Source organism: Aythya marila (genome assembly GCF_965140915.1).
Source record: "Aythya marila genome assembly, chromosome: 15".
Classification (NCBI taxonomy): Eukaryota; Metazoa; Chordata; class Aves; order Anseriformes; family Anatidae; genus Aythya; species Aythya marila.
Window position 1 is genome coordinate 4,568,247 of NC_139056.1, and position 20,072 is coordinate 4,588,318.

Genomic DNA, 20,072 nt, shown 5'->3' on the forward strand with positions numbered 1-20,072 from the left:
GCACCAACAGCATCTCTTAACTTCTAATACTGTTGTTTGTTTCCTTTCAAATTAATCAAATGATAATGCAGCAGGGATGCAGCAAGCATTACAAAGCTTACACAGCCCACCTGTGGAACTGACCCAGCTGACTTCTGGTCTTACACTCAAGTGCACAGGACAAGCGCGGCACTCAGGGCAATGCAGGGCTTTGATCAACATTTGCCTTCTGAGTCCTCCAACAAAGCAACGTGGGTTGGCTTTGCAAGCCAGCATTATGTGAAGAGCTCTGAAGAACCACAGCAGCCTCACACATATTAGAATGCTTTTTTTTTTCTGCCCTCTTTGGAGATAAACTGTCTGGATTAAGTTACACCAAACGGCTATCTCACTAGTATTTCTATTCTAATAGCAAATGCCTAAAGAAAAGTAGAACAAGGCAATTGTGTAAGAATGCTTCCCAGAATACTCCTGCAGCCTTCCACAGCACAGGAATGTATAATATTTTATCAGCTCTAGCCTTATATAGAAAAAGGAGAAAAATAACTATTTCCCAGACATATTCTGCATAGCCAGCTAGGTAAGGAAACAGTTGCAGTTCCAAGGTCGTACACAGGATGCTGCTTAATTATAGAAAATGCAATGAGAACACTAAACGTTTGAAAACAATTCAGCTTTTATATATTTAATCCTGAAAATCCAGAAAATACTGTATAGTGATGTTCCACAGTCAAAATAACAGCAGTGCTTTCTAGCAGGTAAAACAATCAGCTAACCTCTTCATTTCCAGTTTTATTTAAGTCTTCTCTCCATGTTTCTACTCATTGGAAAAGTTACTCACATTCACTTTCTTGTTATGCCCAGGCAGTCAATATGTAACATATTTAAAAGAAAAAAAGGATCAGATGCAAGTGGCTGCATCAGAGTTTAGTAATTTTATTTTTTTTAAGTCAGCATCATTTTCTGAGGTCTTTCTCAGCAAATGTTTTCCACCATCTTTGTAGCTCTCAGCACACCTTGGAATCTGCCTACACTTCTATTTCTTGCTTCTCATGCAGGATGACTGACTGGACTATAAAAAGGACGGAAAGCACAGCACCCTAGGGACACCTGATACCATGTTTCCTTTTAAAGAACTTCTGTTCCTTCAGCTTTTTTAGGCTGAGTGGAGAAGATTTTCTGCATGAACATAGGAGATCGGTTCATTAGCTGAAGCAGTATCAAGACACTGGAGACATACTGTCCATAAAGCAAGAATTTAATACAAATCAAATGCAAGAGAACCTTTGGGCTCTCACAGTTCATTTCACTGCCACCCAGGGTTTAGCATACCGCTGATTTATCCTCTGAGTCACTGCTGTCTGTAACTGGGCTACTTACAAAGTAAAGTTGGTGGGGGTTTTTGTTTTGTTTTGTTTTTAAGAACCGATTGTTCATCTTTCCTAAGTGACAAGAGCCTGATTGCAGAAACAGAAATCGTTCCCTGTCTGGAAACAACTGCCCTGACATCCCTAAACTGGATTAAATCAGCATTTACAGTTCTTTTTTAAGTCAACACCTGTCAATTAAACAGATGAACGAGCAAGGATGATTCTCACTCATTTTCCCCCAAGATCCTGAACTTTTGTGCTCTGTAGATGGCAGCGATTATTTACACATCCTGCCCTGTGTTTCCTCGCTACCAGGAGCTGCATTCACACAGATGTTACATGGAAGCACTCAGATATCCAGTGCCCTTACACCACCTTTTCTCCTTTTTCCTCACAGAAGCTGGATCTTCATTACAGAGCACTCCCTTTTGTACAGATTGCTTCCTCATCTGCTGTAAAAGGTCTGCTTTATTCAAAAGCAACAGGAGAACAGGAAAATCTCCCACTATAAAAGACATTCTTAGGTTAATGTCAGTTCTGCAGGAAGGAAACCAATTCCTTCCAGAGGCACCTTTGCAAAGGTGCCTTTCTACAGTGTGAGGCTAGAGGACTGCTGCGTAGAATTGAGACTTGGGGTCCATGCATGGTTGGCAGATCTGTTTTGTCTAAAGGCACTCTGAAAGAGAATCTTTTCCTCAGGAAATTCAGAGATTCTTGCAAAACATTTTCTATTGCATAGCATCCTTTTTAAGTTTATGGGAGATCTGGCACAGTTTCTACCCACAGCTTTAATTTTCTAGAAGAAATTAAAGCGAAACTCTTCTTGGGAAGCTGTGAATCTGAATGAGCCTGTATTAAGTGTCCCATTTGACTCTGAAGGGGATCCTGATGAATCTTGGCTTTTCCTACACACTCCAGAGCGCTTCCTGACGACCTGGCAGTTCTTGTTGCGGATGCTTTCCTCCACTTCCATGATCCTGGCAGATTTTGCAGCTTAAAGAGGGGAGAAAACAGCGGGAAGTTATGTTTAGTCATCTAATACAGTGAGCTCCCGCTCTTCAGAGCTATGTGGAGGACAGGAGTGAAGTCCTTTCCTCTTCATTTCCCCCCGTGTGCCCAGTGTTCCTACCTGCCTGCATGAGCTTCAGCTGTTTGCACCGCTCCTCTTCCATCTTCTTCCTGTAGTCTCCAAAAAGGGTTCTCATGACTTGACGCTTCTTCACCAGCGGAGCCTTGTCATTGCGCAGCGTCTTGATTGCACGGAGAGCCTCCTCGGCTGAAGCAGTGCAAAGAGAAACAACCCACAGTTTAAGACACCCCACGGGGCCTCCCCTGCTGCACGGCTCCTGCCTGCCAACCCCTCCCACAGGGGAGATCTCCCGTTCCCTTGAATGCTCACCCTGCTTTGGAGTGGATTTCTGTGTCTTCAGGCCAAGCTCCAGTTGTTCAGCACACCAGTCCACCTCCTTCCACAGCCGGTCGTCTGACTGCTATACAACACGGAACAGTGTGCATGAGGAAACAAACCATGCAAAAACCAGCAGCAGTTGCTACACACACACAAAAGTCTGCATAAAGGCAGGACTATCCAAAATTTCTGGTTCTGGTGATTACTTTATAGGCTTCCATACATTTTCCCTATTCTCTACATTTTCAGTGGGTAAACTTAAAGCACTGGACAAATGTTTTGTTGCAACTCCTTGCCTTTGTTTGATGGATTTAACACCTGGCTGCCATTCAGATGACAGTTTTCTGCAAAGCTGGCCAGGCCCTTTCACACGAAAGAAGCTGTCAATTCAACTTACGGATGGGAGGAATAAGCATGAACAAAACAAAACAACAATAAAGACTACCCCAAAACCTGCCTGAAATCAAAGAGTAAGTAATAGAAAAAATAAGAAGCGAAGTCTTGATGCCTCAGCTCCTTTGTGGTTGCTCAGCCAGAACTGCATGAAGACTAGGGAGCTGAAGGCCACGAAGATGGAAGGAGCCAAGCCCTATCACATAAAGCCTGCTAGCTAACTGAACAGAGAAAGGGAGAGAACCAGGGCTGCACCCAAGGTCTGAAACAATTGTTAACTGTACTGTACACGTAAACACAAAAGCCCTTATGTTATCTCCTTCTTTTCCTTACAACAATATCCTTCCAATGGACGGGAAGGGCTTTACATCATCTTCTCCTACCTTTCTGATACTCAGCACTGTTTACTGGTAAGGCTGTTGGTAAGCAATACTTTGGATGGAAAGCTTCAGTCCACAATATTAACAAAAGCAATTCTTTTGCAATTTTGTATGTCAGTATAGCCCAGCTGGCATTGTTTGTTAATTGTTTGTTAACTACACTGATGCTGAAAAGAAAAATAAAATGGAGACCTGGACCTTTGCAGAACATTAGGAAATCTCAGGATGTGTTTAGATCATAAGATCTTAATGGTGCGTTTACACATAACTTGCAACTTCAGTTATTTCTGGGCCGTGCCTCACAGTGGGAACTTTGAAGTTCCCTGAAGGTCCACACTGGGACCTGCCACAGCCCTGTCTACACCAGCTAGCAACTTTTCTGTTTGCCTTATGTAATTCGTGACAGCTGACAGTGCGGAAGCTGGGGGTGCAGTGCCTGCTTTAACACCCACAGACACCAGCTTGGCACTAACTGAGGACAATTACCTGCAGTATTTTCATGCTTTGTTTTAAAGAAAATGTGGCACTCGGGTTCCCAGGATTAGCTATCACAAGTCTAAACACCAACTGTTTCAGCACAGGTCTGAAACAAAGGAACGCTGCATTCCTTGGCACTGACTGGGTTCTTAACTGACTAGCAGGGGAAGAAATCAGCTGCTCCAAGCAAGCAGCAACTCTCGTCTTTCATATATCATCTCGTGGCAATACACTGATTGTTAAACTCTGCACAGACACTGTCTCTTTTACTGAAGGCTTTATAAACGATGGGATCTTATCAATATTTAAATACCTGCAAAGTCTCATCCTGGTGGGATGCATCTTTATTCTGGCATCCATTAGCTTCTGTCTTTGTCTTCCTGATGACTTCAGTTTCTTCTGTCTCCTTTTTACTGACAGAAGGTTTTTGTTTCTTCTTCTTTTTCTTCTTCTGCGCAGCTCCATCTGATGTTGATTTCTCCATCACTGTCTTATCTCCAGGAGCACTCTCTGGTTTGGGGATCTTTAATGTGGGGTGGCTTTTGTCCTCTTTGGGTGGACTACCTGCAGTTTGAGCCAACTCAGGCTTCTGCAGGGCTGTAACCTGCAGCACCTCTGCTGATTCAGCAGGCAATGCACCACCCAGCACTTCGTGATCTGCCATACCCTCTGTACGTTGGCTTGCTGGAACTACTGGCTCCGGAGGACAATCTTCATCTGCTTCATCTGGGATGGCAAAGTTGAAGGCAAATTTGGATTCATGTTCAGAGTCCACAGAATGCAGAGCTCCACTCCAGTTCTCCTGCTCAGTGGCTCTTACACTGGTTTGTATCTGCTCAGCACCACCAGCACCAGGGACTGCTTCCAAAAGTGCACCAGAGGCTTCTGGGTCTGCCTCAGGAAGTGTGAAATCAAATCGGAAGTTGTTGTCAGGTGACATGGACCACGTTGGGTTTGCCTCAGAGATTTGGTCAGACTGTTTCCTGTATGCCACACCATCCGAAGCCTGCCCGTTGCCTTGTTGTGCTTCCACATCACCAGCCTTTGTGTCTAGGGAAGAAAAAGAATGTTACTATCAATACACCTGTTTACTGCTATGGGGATGCCACTGCTACTGCAACTCCCTCTGTAAAAGTACTGCCACAGAGAGGCGATCCAACCACAAGCTGCGAGATAGGAAATCTGGAAGAAAGAACCAAATTTCACCCTCCCCTGAAGGGACTGTTTGAGCTCACCTGCTTTCTCCATGCTCTTCCAGTCCTTGGCTATCTTGACGCTAAACCCCAAGCGCGCCGTTCATCACTTCTCGCTCCTTCACAAAAGGAGTCCCACGGAAGCACAGGACCTTGGGTGTGTGCTGCGTCTCTTCTGCTGCATGCAAGAAAAAGATTGAGAGAAACAACAAAGAGGTTACAGTGTGCCATAAAAAACATCCTGTGAGACACCGCTGGCTGGGTCCCCTCTCAACGTGTTCTGTGTTCGTATCACCCCTAGCTAACTCGTGACAGGCATTCAAGTGAAAGAAAGCTCCAAGTGCTTCTACAAGCTAAAACAGTACCATGAAATGTCCTTAAAGGAAAAAAAAAATATAACTTAACTACTTATTATACATTTGATGAAGCGTACCGTGCAGCACTACTAGCAGCACTGAGGCTACCAAGTGCTTAACATCCATTCTCCCACAGCGACTGAGAAATCCAAGAACATGGATTCTCTGGAAAACTGGGAAAGATCTGACTGCATAGTGAGTACACCCGAGAAAGGAATCTTTATTGACTCTCATACAACCCACCCACATCACAACAGTAACATTAGTTCCTTGTGTTAGGTCCAATTCTCTAGAAAGCATGGTTCTTCCATGCCAGTGGGCCCCAAGGACCTCAGTTTGGGAACTTTGTATGGGCATTGTCTTCCAGCGCTTGTCTAACACATTTCAAGCCACAAAAAGTTTGATGTACGAGACCAGCACTTTGGAATGGGCACACACAAAAACATCCTCTTTGCTGCAGTGCTTCTCCAGGACTCTCCAAGCGAGGGACACCTCACAGGCACATTGCAGATCTAATGCTGAGAGTCCCATGGTAGGAAGGGACTACGAACCCTGCGTTTACAAGGCAGAAACACCTCAATGGGGCTGGGCCCACCCAAAAAAGTGAGGTGTACATTCACAGCACCAAGGTGTCAGGGCCCTGAGCACACATGCCTCCTACATCAAAGACTTTTGCTGGCTGCATTCAAGTACTGTTTACCAATAAGAGCTGTTACAAAGGAAAAATTTTTAAAAAAGCTTCAAGGGAAGCTCTCTCCTCACTCGCTTGTGAGCTATTTTAAACTGAAGATTTCATGCTTGGCCTGCCTGAGCTATGTTGCAGCACTGCTGCAGCCACACACCTCATTGATCCAGACCTTGACCCCGATCCACACCTAAATTCCTGGCTAGAGTTTGGATCTACCCCATCACCACAGACTTCTCTGGCAATCTGGACTCTAGGCAGAGCGTGGTTACCTTCAGCAGTCCTGCTTTGCTCTCCTGTCAGGTGCTGTGAGAATGGGCCCCCTTCTGGCCAAGTCCCTGCCTCTGCCTGCCCTGTCACTGTGCTGGGCTCCTAGAAACCCTCCCTGCTGCTCCTTGACACTGGGTACCAAGCACTAGACACTGGTGTAATAAAGCAGTCTGCTGCTCAAGCACGGTGAGTGGGCACGTGTTAATTACCTCGGATCCACAGCACTCAGCAAGGCACCTTACAAAGGGCAACCACACTTCTCCCCTGGCCATTGGCAGAAGCAAGATCTGTAAATTCATATATTAACAAGTTGGACTGATTGGATAAAACTGTGCTCTCCTGAAAAGCATTTTATATGATGTTATCTTTAAAGTAATTTCTCCTTCAAACAAGAACGATGAGGACCAAGCTTCATAAAAATAAACCCAGTGTTTGAGGGTCAGACGTACTAATACAGCATTTCTTTAAGACTGAAAAACAGAAGTAGAACTGGAGAAGAACCAACCAGCAAGCAATTAGACAGTAAATCATAGAATTACAGAATGGCTGGGGTTGGAAGGGGCCTTAAAGTTCACCTAACTCCAACCCCCTGCCACAGCAGGGATCCCACCCACCAGATCAGGTTGGCCAAGGCCCCATCCAGCCTGGCCTCGAACACCTCCAGGGACGGGGCATCCACAGCTGCTCTGGGCAACCTGTTCAGTGCCTCACTGCCCTAGCAGTGAAGAATTTCCTCCTAATGTCTAATCTAAAACTATTGTGCGAGAAACAGGGAGAATTAAAGTCACAGAAATGAAATACGAAGCTGTTTACATCCCAGAATCCCAGAATTATTAAGGTTGTAAAAGCCCTCCAAGATTATCTGGTCCAACCCTCCCCCTACCACCACTGTCACCACTAAACCCTGTCCCCAAGCACCACGTCCAACCTCTCCTTGAACACCCCCAGGGACGGTGACTCCCCCACCTCCCTGGGCAACCCATCCCAACGCCTGACTGCTCTTTCTGAGCAGAAATGTCTCCTCATTTCCACCCTGAGCCTCCCCTGGTGCAACTTGAGGCCATTCCCTCTGGTCCTATCACCAGTTACCCGTGAATCCGATACTTCGTACAGTTCACTGCTGTTTGTTGGTTTGTATTTAGAACAAATCCCATATAACACGAGCACAGGCAACAGAAAGTGTCCATCTCTGCTAAATCAGAGCCCAGGCTGACGCTGAGCTGCGGGTGGGGGGAGGCTCCCACCTCCTGCTGGGCACCGCTCGGCTCCCCCTGCGGCTGCCCCTGGGGACGGGGGGGTCACAGTGCTTAAAACCAGCACAAATCTCACCTGCAGAATGGATCCTGAGACTGCTTCCTGAAGTCTGTGAGAGATCGGACTAGCAGGTAAAAAGAAAAAACACCAACCACCACCACGTTTTCTGGCTTTCCACTGGAGGCGTGCTGTGTGACCGCTCGGATTCTCTCTCCCCCTCCCTTTCTCTCGCTTTTTGTCACCCTCCGCTCCCCTCCCCACGCCACACGAACGAGGCGGCCACGCAACACGGGGACAACCCGCGGGCAGCCCCAGCCCAGCCCCCGCCGCTCCCCACGCGGCCCGGCCCGGGCCAGGCCCAGCTCCGGCCAGGCCCAGCCCCGCCGCAGCCCCCAGCCCCTCACAGCGGCCCGAGCCCGGCCGGGGGGCAGCGGCCGCTGCTCGGGGCCCACGCGGGGCCTCACCTCGGCCCGGCCCGGCCTTGTCCCGGCCCCTCCGCCCCTCAGCGCTCCCGCCCCGCTGCCCGCCCGCCTCCAGGCCGCGGCGCCTCCGTTCCGCCTCAGCCCCCGGCGCGCAGGGGCGGCGCGTACAGGCAGCGTCCGGCCCCACGGCTGCTTTAGGTTTCCTTTTATTGAGTTGTGTAAAAAAAAAAAAAAAACACCACAAGCCTTACACACCTGGTTGCATCTCCCCCCCACCCCGGAATTCGTCCCGCAGCAGACGGGAGCTCCCCGCACAAAGCACACCGCGGGTGCCCCACAGCTCCCTGCTTCAGGCCGGGGGCAGCTGCTGTTAGAAATCCCCCCAGGCTGCCAGACATCCCTGCAAGGCCCAAAGCTGCCCCAAAAGCGCTTCCCACTTCTAAAGGTTATAAAAAGTACTGGAAAAATCCGCACGCTTCCACCAGCCCTCCCCAGGCTTCTGTCTTGCCTCACAACCTCCGTGCTCGCTGAGGCTTCGCCCCTGTCTCAGCACCCCCTCACTACAAAAAAAAACAACACATTTGTTTGGTGGTTGGAGGCCCGGCAGGGGCTAAAACCGGTCACAAGGCTTGAAAACAGCATCAGTCTCAGCACAGAAGTGTCCAAGTGTCAGGAAAAGAACTGACAGTCAAGTACTGAAGAAGATAATAACGAGCACAGGAATTATGAGCTATCAGCAACTGTCTTGAAATGCCAGAAACACTCTGCAATTTTCCTCCCTTCTGAGCCATAGGATTATCTCCCTCAGACCCCAGGCCGGACTGAGGGCATGTGAGCCCCTCACTAAGAGCCTGGATGCATCACCTGAAGCAGAAGTGTCCTCCCTGCAGCCTGAGGAACGCACCAGCTCCTCAGATGATGCCCGGGATCTGTTAGGCACGGCTGGGTGACCCAGCCAGCACGCAGGGTTGGAAGGAACGGTGTTTTCCGGGGCAGGATGTTGTCCATGGCTCCAGCCGAAACCACATGCTGCGGACTCAATGCCCATGCAGGGAAAAGGCACAAAGGACCAGCAATGCCTCGTTTTCCTGGGTTTGATCTCTGCCCTGAGGATTCAGCCCACACTGATGGACAGCCCTACAACAGCACCAGTCAGCGAGCTGCAGCAGCCTTGCTCCAGAAGATGCACAACGCAGGATCAGTGCCAGTGGATCAGGATGTGGTCCTCAGCTTCTGCTGAGGCAATAGCAACCTTCTGACATGAAGAGCTGTGAGCTCAGCTGGTCGGCACTGACAGCCAGCCAGCTGCAGCTGCCCAGGAGCAAGGCAAACGGCATGGAGAGGCATGGACATGGCTTGAGCCTGCCTGGGGCACAGGCAGGTTAGTGTGTGCTGTATAAAACAGTGCAAAGGCTGGGACAGCTTCACACCACTGTAAGACAGCGATAGGAGCACCTCTGTCTGGGGACTCCACACAGGACAGCTGTGCAGTCCTTCAGGTCACTCCAGGGACCAACAATCCCTCCTGGCACAGACCTGCCTGCTCTCCCCACTCCACCAGCTGAGCACCAACAAATTTGTTGCAGGCATGGCTGTAACTCTGGAAGCAGTGGTTGTGCTGGAAAACACAGCTCTTTGGTATGAGGCTCCTTTAGGGGAGTTGCAGGAAGGAAGGAAGGAAAAAAAAAGAAAAGAAGAGAAGTGGGGGGGGAGGGAGGGGTTACCAAAGCTGCTAATCACAGTGCCAGGGAGCCTCGGGAGGGCACCAGGACAGCCCAGCATCACATGCCTAACACATCCTGTCTCCAGACTTCCTCGCCTGCGATGTACGTGGCTTGCACATACAGGCTGTCATTCAGCATCAGGAAATCTGCAAGAGATAGGAGAGAAAGGAAGCAGCTGTCAGAGAAACAGAAGGCGGGCAACTGGGGCAGCCAAACCTGGCTGGAAAGAGCTGGGCTCTAGGGCTGTCTGGGTGTGGAACCTTCTTCCCACCCCAAACACGGCAGCAGGACAGCAGTGGAGCACCACCCTTGCTCTGCTCCCTGTTCATCTGAGATGCAGGGGCCTCTCCAAAGGGCTTGTGAAGCACCACCCCCACCCAAAAGAAAAAAAAACACTGGAGCAAAACTCCACAGCAAATCCTGGGCAGGGTGGGTCTCCCCAGATCCCCCACCGCAGTGGCAGATAAAGCCAGCATTCGCAGCAGCCCCTGCTTTGCTCCAGCACACATGAGCCCTCATACCACCATCCCCATACCAATACCTGCATCAGAGTCGTAATCCAGGGTCCCCTTTTTGTGCTCAATCCCCAGGAGCTGGGCGGGATGCAGAGATGCCGCCTCCAGTGCAGTCTCTACTGAGCACCCTTGGGGTAAGAAGGGGGAGGCATTAGGGCAGCAAACAGCCCCATCACCATAGCAGCCCCAAACTCGTGGCTAAGGCAACTGGTAGCATGTCAGGGACCCATCTGGGTAACCAAACCCACGCACAAGCCCCAGTGCATTTGCCAGCACCAAGGTCTTTGTCCCCTCCTATCACAACAGGGCACTAATACCTGGTCTTATTCCTTCTCCCCTAAACAGGAGGAGCTGGATGTGGTGGTTTTACACAGACCCAACACACTGGAATGCCCTTGTCACGTAAGCACAGGGCTAGGGAGCAGATAAGATCCCTAGGTGAGACAGCAGGAAGAGGGGAACTATCTAGGGTATGGGGAGATCATTCACTTCTAGCCCCTTTGTTAGGGAAGAGCAGGGCAGTTCACCTTAGTGCCACAGGTTAAGAGGAAACCTCCCCTCATAAAGGTACTCATCTCTGAGGAGAGCGCCACTGATGCCAACCCTTCTCCTCACGTCTCGGGCAAGAGGGGACGTTCCCTGGCTGGGCAGACAGTTGGGAAGAGGTTTTGCTCTTCCCAAGCCGACACAAGAAGTAACAGCTTCTGGGTGAGGCTCGCTTACCTGTGGCTTCTAGGAAGTGTCGCACACACGCGTCCATGGTCGCTACGCTACCGCTCAGGGTCTTCGTGCCTGGGAAAGGAACAGGACAGCGCTGAGCAGGACCCCAAAGGGTAGAAATCCTGGGTCACAAGGAGCAAGCTGAAGGTCTCTCAGCCATTGCTGCCGAGTGATGGAATGAGGTGAGAGTGCCTGTGCTGATGGCGCAGAGGGAGTTACCGGGATGTCACCCTGCAGCTCCTTGTCAGGCCAGCTGGACTAGGTGAAACCCCAGCTCACAACACAGGCAGCTGCTGCCAAAGACAGAGGAAGGAAACTGACAAAAGAGCAACCCTTCCTTAGAATATCTTCCCAGTCTCTAACTGCCAGCAGATTAGGGAACTTAGCAAGAAGCGGTGGAGTTACAGAAAATACAAAGGACAATAACTATCCACGAGATCTTTCTGTCCTTCCTGACCCCGCTACAATTTCTAGCATCCATACCACTGGACAAGAATGAATTCAAAGGTTTTGCAGACAGCTAAAAACCGTCAGATTCCTCCTCACTCCAGTCAGACGGGGCATTTCCCATCTTCACAAGGTGCCTCATTCTCCCCAAGGCAAAGTCACAGCAGAGCCATTAACTGACCAGGCAACAAAACCCAGGAAGGTGGCAGAAGTGCTGCCTCACGCTGACAAGCACCGGAAGGTGTGCTGGGCTCTCCAGGAACGGGCACGAGTGGCAGTGCCATGCCACACTCTGTCGCAAAAGGCACTTACCTGCAATGTAGGTGTTCAGCCCATCGATCTCCACCACCTGCTGGCCCAGGGTGTGCCGACCTGGTGCCAGCCCCATGCCAGCGATAGCATCCGTCACCAGCACCAGGCCTGAGGGAGGCAAGCAAATGCTGTGCTAGCTTTGAGGCCACTCCTACCGCAGCCCCGAGCACTGCGCCACGCGGACCCTCCCGGAGAGGGAGCAAGATGCCTCCAGCCACCTCCAACTGAGGCAAGTGGGCCAGTGGATCACGCCACGGGGCAATGGCCTCTTTCAGGCAGCAAGAGTAGCACTCGTGGGAGACAGCACAGTGTTTGGGATGTTGTCACCAGGCTGGTGACTTGGCGTGGGCCTGGTATGGCTTACCCGAGGGGTGGGCTCGGTGGGCGATGCGCAGGGCAGCAGGGTTGGTGTGGATGCCGTCAGAGATCATGCCATAGAAGACCCTCCGGCCAGCAGGAATCTTGTCACTCGTCAGCAGACCCACGATGCCAGGGTCACGATGGTGGAACTGCCCAAGGAGAGAGAGGAAGAACTGCTGAACGTCAACAGGCCTTGCAGGCTGAGACCCCTCCTGCCAGGGGATGCAGCTGCTGCCTCTACCCAGCGCTGCCTGGCTGTGTTCAGTGAAACCCCACTGCAAGGCCCGGTACAAAACACGCCCATGAGAATAAGCATTGATGGAGAGCAAGAGAGAAAGCACCAAAAGCAATGCCAGCACAGGGCAAACGCCCTCGACTACTCACCGGCAACATGGCATTGAAGAGGTGCGTGATGAAGGTAGCACCGTGCTGCACGGCCTCCTCAGCCTGGGAAAGATTTGCCACCGAGTGACCTGGGAACAGAGACCACCGTGTGATTCTTCTGCCCACCGCTCCATTTATTTCCCCAGAGGGACTTCCAGGAGTAAAGATGCATCGTCACTAGGGCTCTGCTCTGATGCTCCCACCTGTGTTTGGGTCTGAGATGCCAGCCTCGTTGCAGAGGTGTCTGACTGAGCATGGGAGCCTCTGGTAGTGTTTCACATGAACAGGTTCACTGCTCACAACAGCCACCACCACTGCCTCGCTCCCACAGGCACTGCAGAGAGCTGCCTGCTGGCTGGGCTGGAGGCCCTGGGACGTGCCTTCTGCCTACAGGTATTTCAAGGCTTTATGAGGAGAGGTGTCAAAGGAGCCGGGAACCAGCAGGCACTTTCCAAGAAAGAATATATCAATAAAACACAACTCAGGAACAGCTGTTTGCCCCAGCACAGGCAGCTTATCTAATGTGAACAAATCCCCCTGCAAACAGATTCTGTCTTTCTGTGATTCTTCTCATTACATGCCTGTGAGAGGCTCTGCACAAATACCCTTCTTGATTAAGGTTCAATTTCATCCCCCAAAAAACTTATAAAAATGCAGTAGAGGGAGAGGTCTCCAACACTTCCAGTTGAAAAACAGTTATCACGACTCAACAGCAACCTTTGGAAAACAACTTCACCTGTCAAATAAGGCCTAAAGCAGCTGAACTTCAGAGTTTGAACCTTTCCACGTAGTCAGCCTTGAATTATATCTTTATTAACTGAAGGCTTAAAAGAAAAAAAAAAAAGAAGGAAGACTTCTATCATTTCCTGTTTTTCCAGCACCAGTGCACATGTGCAAAACTGCAAGCACTCTCCAGTCAATGACACTTGGCCCTTGCCATACAGAGGGCAACAGATTTGCAGCACCAGCCTAGGTCCCCGTTTGTGATGCGTCTGTGTCCTCCATACAGGCCAGGGAAGGGGTGACACAAAGAAATGCCACCCAGCCCAGCCACACGGAGACACCATCAGGGATACCCCAGCCCCGGGCTGCCCGCGGCACAGACACAGCAGCTCCCCCAAGCCCCCTCCCCGGCCCTTACCGAGCGAGACGCAGATGCCCCGCTTGGTGAGCTCACGGATCACCTCGCTGCTCCTCTTGATCTCCGGGGCCAGGGTGACGATCCGGACACAGTCCAGGGACCCGTAGGTGGCCAGCAGGTCCTGGAAGGCACCTGCCTCGAAGGTGCGGATGCAGTGCTCCGGGTGTGCCCCCTTCTTCTCCTTGCTGATGAACGGTCCTTCCAGGTGGGCCCCTGCTCAGACAGAAACAGAGTCACCACCAAGGGCTAAGAAACCTGCTGCGTCCACCCTGCCTGCGCCAAGCTCCTGCCTTTCTCCAACAGCAAAACACAGCTCGTGTAACTACGAGATCAGTACGACAAAAGACGCAGCACTGGAAGCGGCCAAGCCCCACAGCCCCACAGCCATCCCTCTGCTGAAACCAAAAGGGCGGGTGGCAGAGGGCACAGCAACGGCCGGGGACAGGCTGAGGGAGAGAGCAGGTCTGTGCCCACCGGTGTATCCCCCCAACCAAGAGAGCTCCAGCCCCATTTGTGCCTTCCTGCAGCGGCTTCTTTCCTCTTATCAGGGGAAGTGACACTCTCCTGGAGTAGCTCCAGGGAGGACAGCGAGCGGCAAGACCACTTACCCAGGATACCTGCTCCATGGGCTCCACCGTTTCTTACATTGATCTGAGGGAGAACCTGGAGAAAGGGATTTGTCAGACACCTCAGCCACGGTACCCCTGCCAGGCAAAGCAACCCAAACCCTGGGTCCCCACAGAGCTGGGCTAAGGGGACAAAAGGCCAAACAGCCCACAAAGAAGAAGCAAGCTGCAAGCCCCACCATGAAAGGCAGTGGGGCAGCTACCTGCTGGCCTGGAAAACATCACCGCCTCACTGGTCTAAAGGTTAAGGGCAAGAAATCTGGGGTTGGAGTCCAACTCCTTATGCCCACAGCTTTTCCACCATGGCAGCTGTCTCGGTCACTGAAGCTCTGCAATCTCACCATCCCCAGCCCTCTCCACTCTTGGTACCAGCCTCAGCCCTTGGCTCTTTATCACCCCAAGGATGAAAGGGGGAGAAAGTCACTCACCTGGTGGTACACAGATGGAGGAGAAGTCACCAAAGTGGGACAGAAGGAGGTCACTCCATGGGAGAGTATTTTCTGACTGACCAGGTCAATCCCTGATTTGAAGTCATCTGTAGCCAGGGAGAAGTCCACTCCAAAGCCTCCTGCACCATGAACAAAACAAAGATGAAGCTGCAGCCTCCTCAGCAGAAAGGCAGCAGCTGCCCGGATCCTCCCCTCTAGCGGGGGACCAGACTCATGAACACCCAGTTTCCCAACCCAAAACCGTGTTTTTTTGTTTTGTTTTTGTGTGTGTGTGTGTGACCAAAACAAACTGTGTGTGACCTGAGCAAGCCACTCAGTTCACAGGGCATGAACTGGAGGCAAAGAGCTCCACCAGCACTCGTCCTGCCCCACATTCCCAGGGCTCTGCTAGCACAAATCCAGCCAGCGCCATCCTACTGGAGCGCTTTTCCCTACAGAATCACAGCGTGTTGCAAGAAGCACCAACTTTTTATTTTGATGAAGAGAAAAATCTGAGTGTTTCCCATTAAAGAGAGGATCTAGCTTCTGACATGTTCTAGCAGAGAACAAAGCTCTCAGCACCCAGGAGAGAGCCACTGCAGGTACGGTTTGATCCCTTGGGAAGTCCTGCTCCATCCTCCACGCGTCCTTGGCAGCGTAAGGTAGGCAAACTACCAGCACAGGGACTACTGATGAAAGGGAGGAAAGCCGGGCTGAAAATACGCGTATCCAAAGCGGATCAGTGATACAGCAGCAGCAGCAGCCACGGGCAAAACTGTTCTTTATGATTAGCTCAGTGGCTGCCAGCTCCCTCAGGTCGCTGGTGCCCTGCAGGAACACGCTGTGTGGTGGGCAGCAGGGTTTGAAGAGCAGGGGCAGACCAGCCCGGGGCCCGCCGTCCCTTCGCCTTACCGTTGATCTGCACGTCGATGAAGCCGGGGGCGATGATGCTGCCCTTGCAGTCCAGCTGGACGTCGGCCGAGCCCTTCTCGTCGAAGAAGAGCTTCTCCGGGTTGAGGATCTTCCCCTCCCGCACCCACAGGTCCTCCCTGCGGGGAGGCTGACGCTGGCACCGCGCCCCTCCCGGGGCTCCTCCCGGGGCAGCCCCGCACCGCCGGGACCCCGGGGAGCCCGGGGGGGGCCGCCAGGTGCCGCTGAGCCCCCCCCCGCCGGTCCCCCCGCCGCTCCCCACTCACCGCTGCAGCCGGCGGTCCCGCAGGATGCGGCAGTTGGTGAACTGCGCGATGGGCGCGTCCGACACGGATTTGTTGGACGGCATCGTGGGGACGGGGCGGCCGGCCTGGCACCGGGGCAGCCCTGAGGGGGGGAGCGGGCAGCCGGGACGGGGCGGGACGGGGCTGCCCCGGCCTCCTCACGGCCCGCCCCGGGGCTCGGCCCCGTGCCCGGTGCCGCCGCTCCCTCCCGTGTGGCCGCGCTCAGCCCGGCCCGGCCCCGCAGGCCCGCATGGCGCCGGGAGGGCGCGGGGCCGCCACGGAGCGCCCCGGGCAGCGGGAGGGGTGCGGGGGGGTGGGGGGGGGGCGCCGCCGGCCGCCCGTCACGTGACCGCGCTCCGGTGCCGAACGGGAGCTCCCCGCCCCGCCCCGCCCCGCCCCGTGACCGGCACCCGGGGGCCGCCATCACGGGAAGGGCGCGGCGGCGCCGCCATCTTGGGGAGGTCGCTGCCTCCCCTCGGGCGGGAGGGGGCTGCCCGAGGTGCTCCGGGCACACGGCGCTGCCCCCGGGGCCGGGGTGCTCGGGGACGGCGCTGCCCGCAGGGGGGGGCACCGGGGGGCAGCGGAGCCCCCTCCCCGCTGACGGAGCCCCCGCTGCCGTCCCGCCGCCCCCCTACCCCCGGGTGTTCGTCACAGCTCGCACTCACTGCAGCCGTCTCCTCGTCACCTTGTTCTTGGCATTCTGCACACAAATAATACTCAGATTAGAAACATCTGGGGTAGCATCTTCTGCATTGGGTTTATCCCGATACGCTTAGATCTCCATGCAGAGGATGGTCTAGAGGAACATCCCCAAGGAACCAGTGCTCAGCTCTAGCACAGATCAAAGCCCCCGCTGCCTTTACCTCCACGAGCTCATGGAGCTACCAGCCGAGGATCCTGCAGCCCGCAGGGAGCCGTGATGTGGCTCCTGCACTGCCTGCTGTCCTCACTGCCACATGCTGACAGCTCTCGGTGCTGTCCGTGCTCCTCAGCATCGCTGAGCTAGCAGCTGGCATACACTGATGCCTTTGAGGAGATGCCGTACTGAAGCACCTTTTTGTCTTTCTGTCTGGCAAAGTTCGCTGGCCTGGGAGGTCAGATGAGCGGAATTAGCGGTGCCTAATGGCTTTTAAGTCTGTGAATTGTGACTAACTAACTTTGGATATAATGGCTAAAGTTGACTCATTTCTCCCTGGGGAATGAGTCTGCCTGGAGGAAGCGCTCTGCGTTGTCGCAGCGCATCGCACACACGGCACTGCCTGGAGCAGGCTCGCTGTGCTGCGTGGGGCCGGTGGGCTGCACTCACTGCGATGAAGCAATGCTGCAGGCCGTGCTGCATCCCACTCCTGGTTATTTACTTCTGGAGTGGCAACCCCAGGCAGACGCAGGCCTGCTAGATGCACCAGGCACTGAAAGATCAGCCGATCCTTGCCCCTGACAGCTGGCAGACAATCTGCTGCAAAGTGCTTACCTGCCTGGAAATCCGGCTAGGCACAAGAGTATGCCAAAATAATTACACCAACAAAATGAAATTCAAACTCTTTATTGGCTCTGGCAAAGTAAGGCTTCTGGAGCCCCTCACTTCATTGTTCCAGTCCCAGCTTCAGGAAAAAATAACAATCACATGTAAGTCATTATTTCTTTTAAAAGTTACTTCTAAGCTGACAGCATTGCTGTAGGCAAGCTCCTCAGTTCATTCAACAAGTCAGCAGCAGCCGGGGGAGAAGACAATGTTCATTCTGTGCTCTAACCGCCAGCCCCCGACTTCTCTCCAGCAGACCATGCCACCAGCGATCCTTTTGATGTCTGCAGTCTCCGTGGGTAGAAAGGGAATCATGTTTATCTTCAGAACGTTAAAGGCAAGTACTATGCTTTGTTCTAATTGAAGTAGCTTCCCCAACCAAGTACTTCTAGATGTCTGCTTGCAGACACTTCTCCTTCCATCCTCTTTGCTCCACGTGGGCAACTGTCTGCTGCAGCAGCATCCAACTAGCGCTCACTCTAGTGTTTGCCTAGTTCGGTGTCCCACAGTATTGCAGAGACAAGTGTCTTATCTAGACTGTGTCTAGGCAAGGTGCTGATGTGAGCTCCTCTTATGAACCACACTGAGAAGATACGTGACAGGGAACGTAATTGTGCCTGAACATAACATTCCTGTCTAGCCAGGATTTAATTTGGATGAGGTTTCATGCTGTAGTTATTCCCTATCAGTCCACATGATGAAGCTACCTTTTACTGGCAGTAGGATACCAGTAAGGGCCATGGAAATGGAGAACCAGGAATGATGTTAGTTTAGCCCAAGACAACTACACACAACATAGTTTGGAGAATTTGGGACTAGGAATGGCTTCAGGCAGGTTTTACTTGTCACAGTTAAAATTATCCATTGCCAGGGACAACCAGCAGTACGTCAGTGGGAGGGATTTGTGGCTTTAGTAGAGGTAAAGAGACTCCAGACTCAGAAGATTAGAACATAAAACTGAACCTCAGGCCTGCTTATTTAAGAAAATAACTCTTTAGGGGGAGAAGTCCCCTTCCAAGCAGCTAAAATGCATGTCAAAAGGCACATCCAGCGCACAAACTGCCTGTAGCCAAACAGAGCATTTTCATATGAATGAACATGCTAAGAGACTTGTGACAGTAACTTTTCTCAGCAGTGGAAGAGGTAAATGAAAATACTGCTAGACGCAGCAATGTCCGCAACAAAAGATCCTGCCTCACGGCCCACCCTGCTGACACACTTTCACCAAGCCTTTGGTGACAAATGAATGCAAAATTTCTAGGACACAAGCCAGAAGCGAACCACTGAATCAGAATAGTAGAAAATGGCTTGGATCTTTCGTGCTGCTGAACAGAACAGCCTGTACTGAGGTGACAGGTGTGGAAATTTACCTCATCGGTGCTGTAGGTGCGTCACCCGGCCCAACTTTATGTCACCCACCTGTCCTGCTTAAGGATTAACCTTTTGGATGCTCTCCCTTTATTCCTCAGTATTAAATTCTCCATGTCTTGCATCACCAAAATTGCACACTCCACCTCTTATAATCGCATGCTCTTTCTCTCCACTGGCCCAGTAATAGGCTGAGAGAATCAAACTGTAGCTTCGCTGCTTTTTCCTCAGCAAAACGTTTTTTTTCCAGGTTGAGTTATTTTTAGCCTGGCTCAGTTCCCAAATCAGATTCACTGCCTGGTCACATGAAAAGCTGTACCAGCACATTCAGGAGAAGCAGGGGAGCACGCACTACAGCTATGAAAGAAGGTACAGGTGCCAGAGGAGGATGGGCTTACGCTAGCTCTGCTGCTGAAAGAAGCAATTGTGGAGATGCAGCCTTGGCTTCCCTTTTTTTTTTTTTGTGTATTCACAAAGAGCTCTGAGAAATTTGTCTTAATGCACACAGACCAGGGATGCTGTTTGCATCCGTCAGCTGGAAACACTGCCAATCCTGGGAACTTCAGGGATTTCCTAAGATTGATCCTCAGCCTGCCTGAGGAAGACAGAACCATTAGGCGTAGGTGGTTATCACCCTCTCCTCTGTGGCTTGAGGCTATCCCATTACCCTCCCTCCTCAGAGCAAAGCTGGATGCTGCACGAACTCAGGTAACTGACACAAAACTTCTGCCTCCACTTCACTGTAAAATCCAGCAGGCAGACTGCTCAACGTCACACAAATCGTAAATGGGACACAGATCTTGAACTGCAAGCCCAGCTTTCTCCTCATTCATATCCTTCTGCCTGGCTTGGTTTACACCATTATGGGCAGTGTTCTCGTTCCCAATTTCCTGTAATGCACCGACCCCAGGGTTCCCTTGGTACCTATGGGAGAAGAACAGGGCTTTCTCCAAACAGGAGTTACTTTATTGCAATTAATTTTCAGATGCATTTGAAAGGTTACTGAAGTAGCCTTAAAAGCAGTCACTGACCAATCTCGTAGGTTCTGCTTCTAAAATAGAGCATTAAATAATAATAGTAATTAAAAAAAAAAAAAAAGTATGAAAGCTAAGGAAAAAAGTTGG

General features: G+C 51.8%; 2 protein-coding genes across 5 annotated transcripts; both read right to left on the reverse strand.

The window, feature by feature from the left end:
- Positions 1 to 643: 643 nt before the first annotated feature.
- On the reverse strand, positions 644 to 7,983 carry LOC309883804 (UPF0488 protein C8orf33 homolog). 4 transcript variants are annotated; one of them, XM_082772184.1, is made up of 7 exons: positions 7,841 to 7,983; positions 6,721 to 6,798; positions 5,243 to 5,375; positions 4,321 to 5,057; positions 2,749 to 2,839; positions 2,479 to 2,625; positions 644 to 2,342 (listed from the first exon to the last, which is right to left on the reverse strand). In XM_082772184.1, the coding sequence occupies exons 3-7, from the start codon at positions 5,253 to 5,255 to the stop codon at positions 2,146 to 2,148; spliced, it is 1,185 nt and encodes a 394-aa protein (XP_082628310.1). In that variant the 5' UTR covers positions 5,256 to 5,375; positions 6,721 to 6,798; positions 7,841 to 7,983; the 3' UTR covers positions 644 to 2,145. The 4 variants fall into 4 exon arrangements, with proteins under 4 accessions (XP_082628310.1, XP_082628308.1, XP_082628309.1 ...); XM_082772182.1 differs by having other exon boundaries at positions 5,243 to 5,378; XM_082772183.1 differs by lacking the exon at positions 6,721 to 6,798 and having other exon boundaries at positions 5,243 to 5,378.
- Positions 7,984 to 8,383: 400 nt separating this feature from the next.
- On the reverse strand, positions 8,384 to 16,363 carry AMDHD2 (amidohydrolase domain containing 2). The gene is made up of 11 exons (XM_082772385.1): positions 16,041 to 16,363; positions 15,757 to 15,893; positions 14,845 to 14,984; positions 14,399 to 14,453; positions 13,791 to 14,003; positions 12,650 to 12,738; positions 12,270 to 12,414; positions 11,906 to 12,013; positions 11,150 to 11,218; positions 10,453 to 10,554; positions 8,384 to 10,057 (listed from the first exon to the last, which is right to left on the reverse strand). The coding sequence occupies exons 1-11, from the start codon at positions 16,121 to 16,123 to the stop codon at positions 9,969 to 9,971; spliced, it is 1,230 nt and encodes a 409-aa protein (XP_082628511.1). The 5' UTR covers positions 16,124 to 16,363; the 3' UTR covers positions 8,384 to 9,968.
- Positions 16,364 to 20,072: the final 3,709 nt, after the last annotated feature.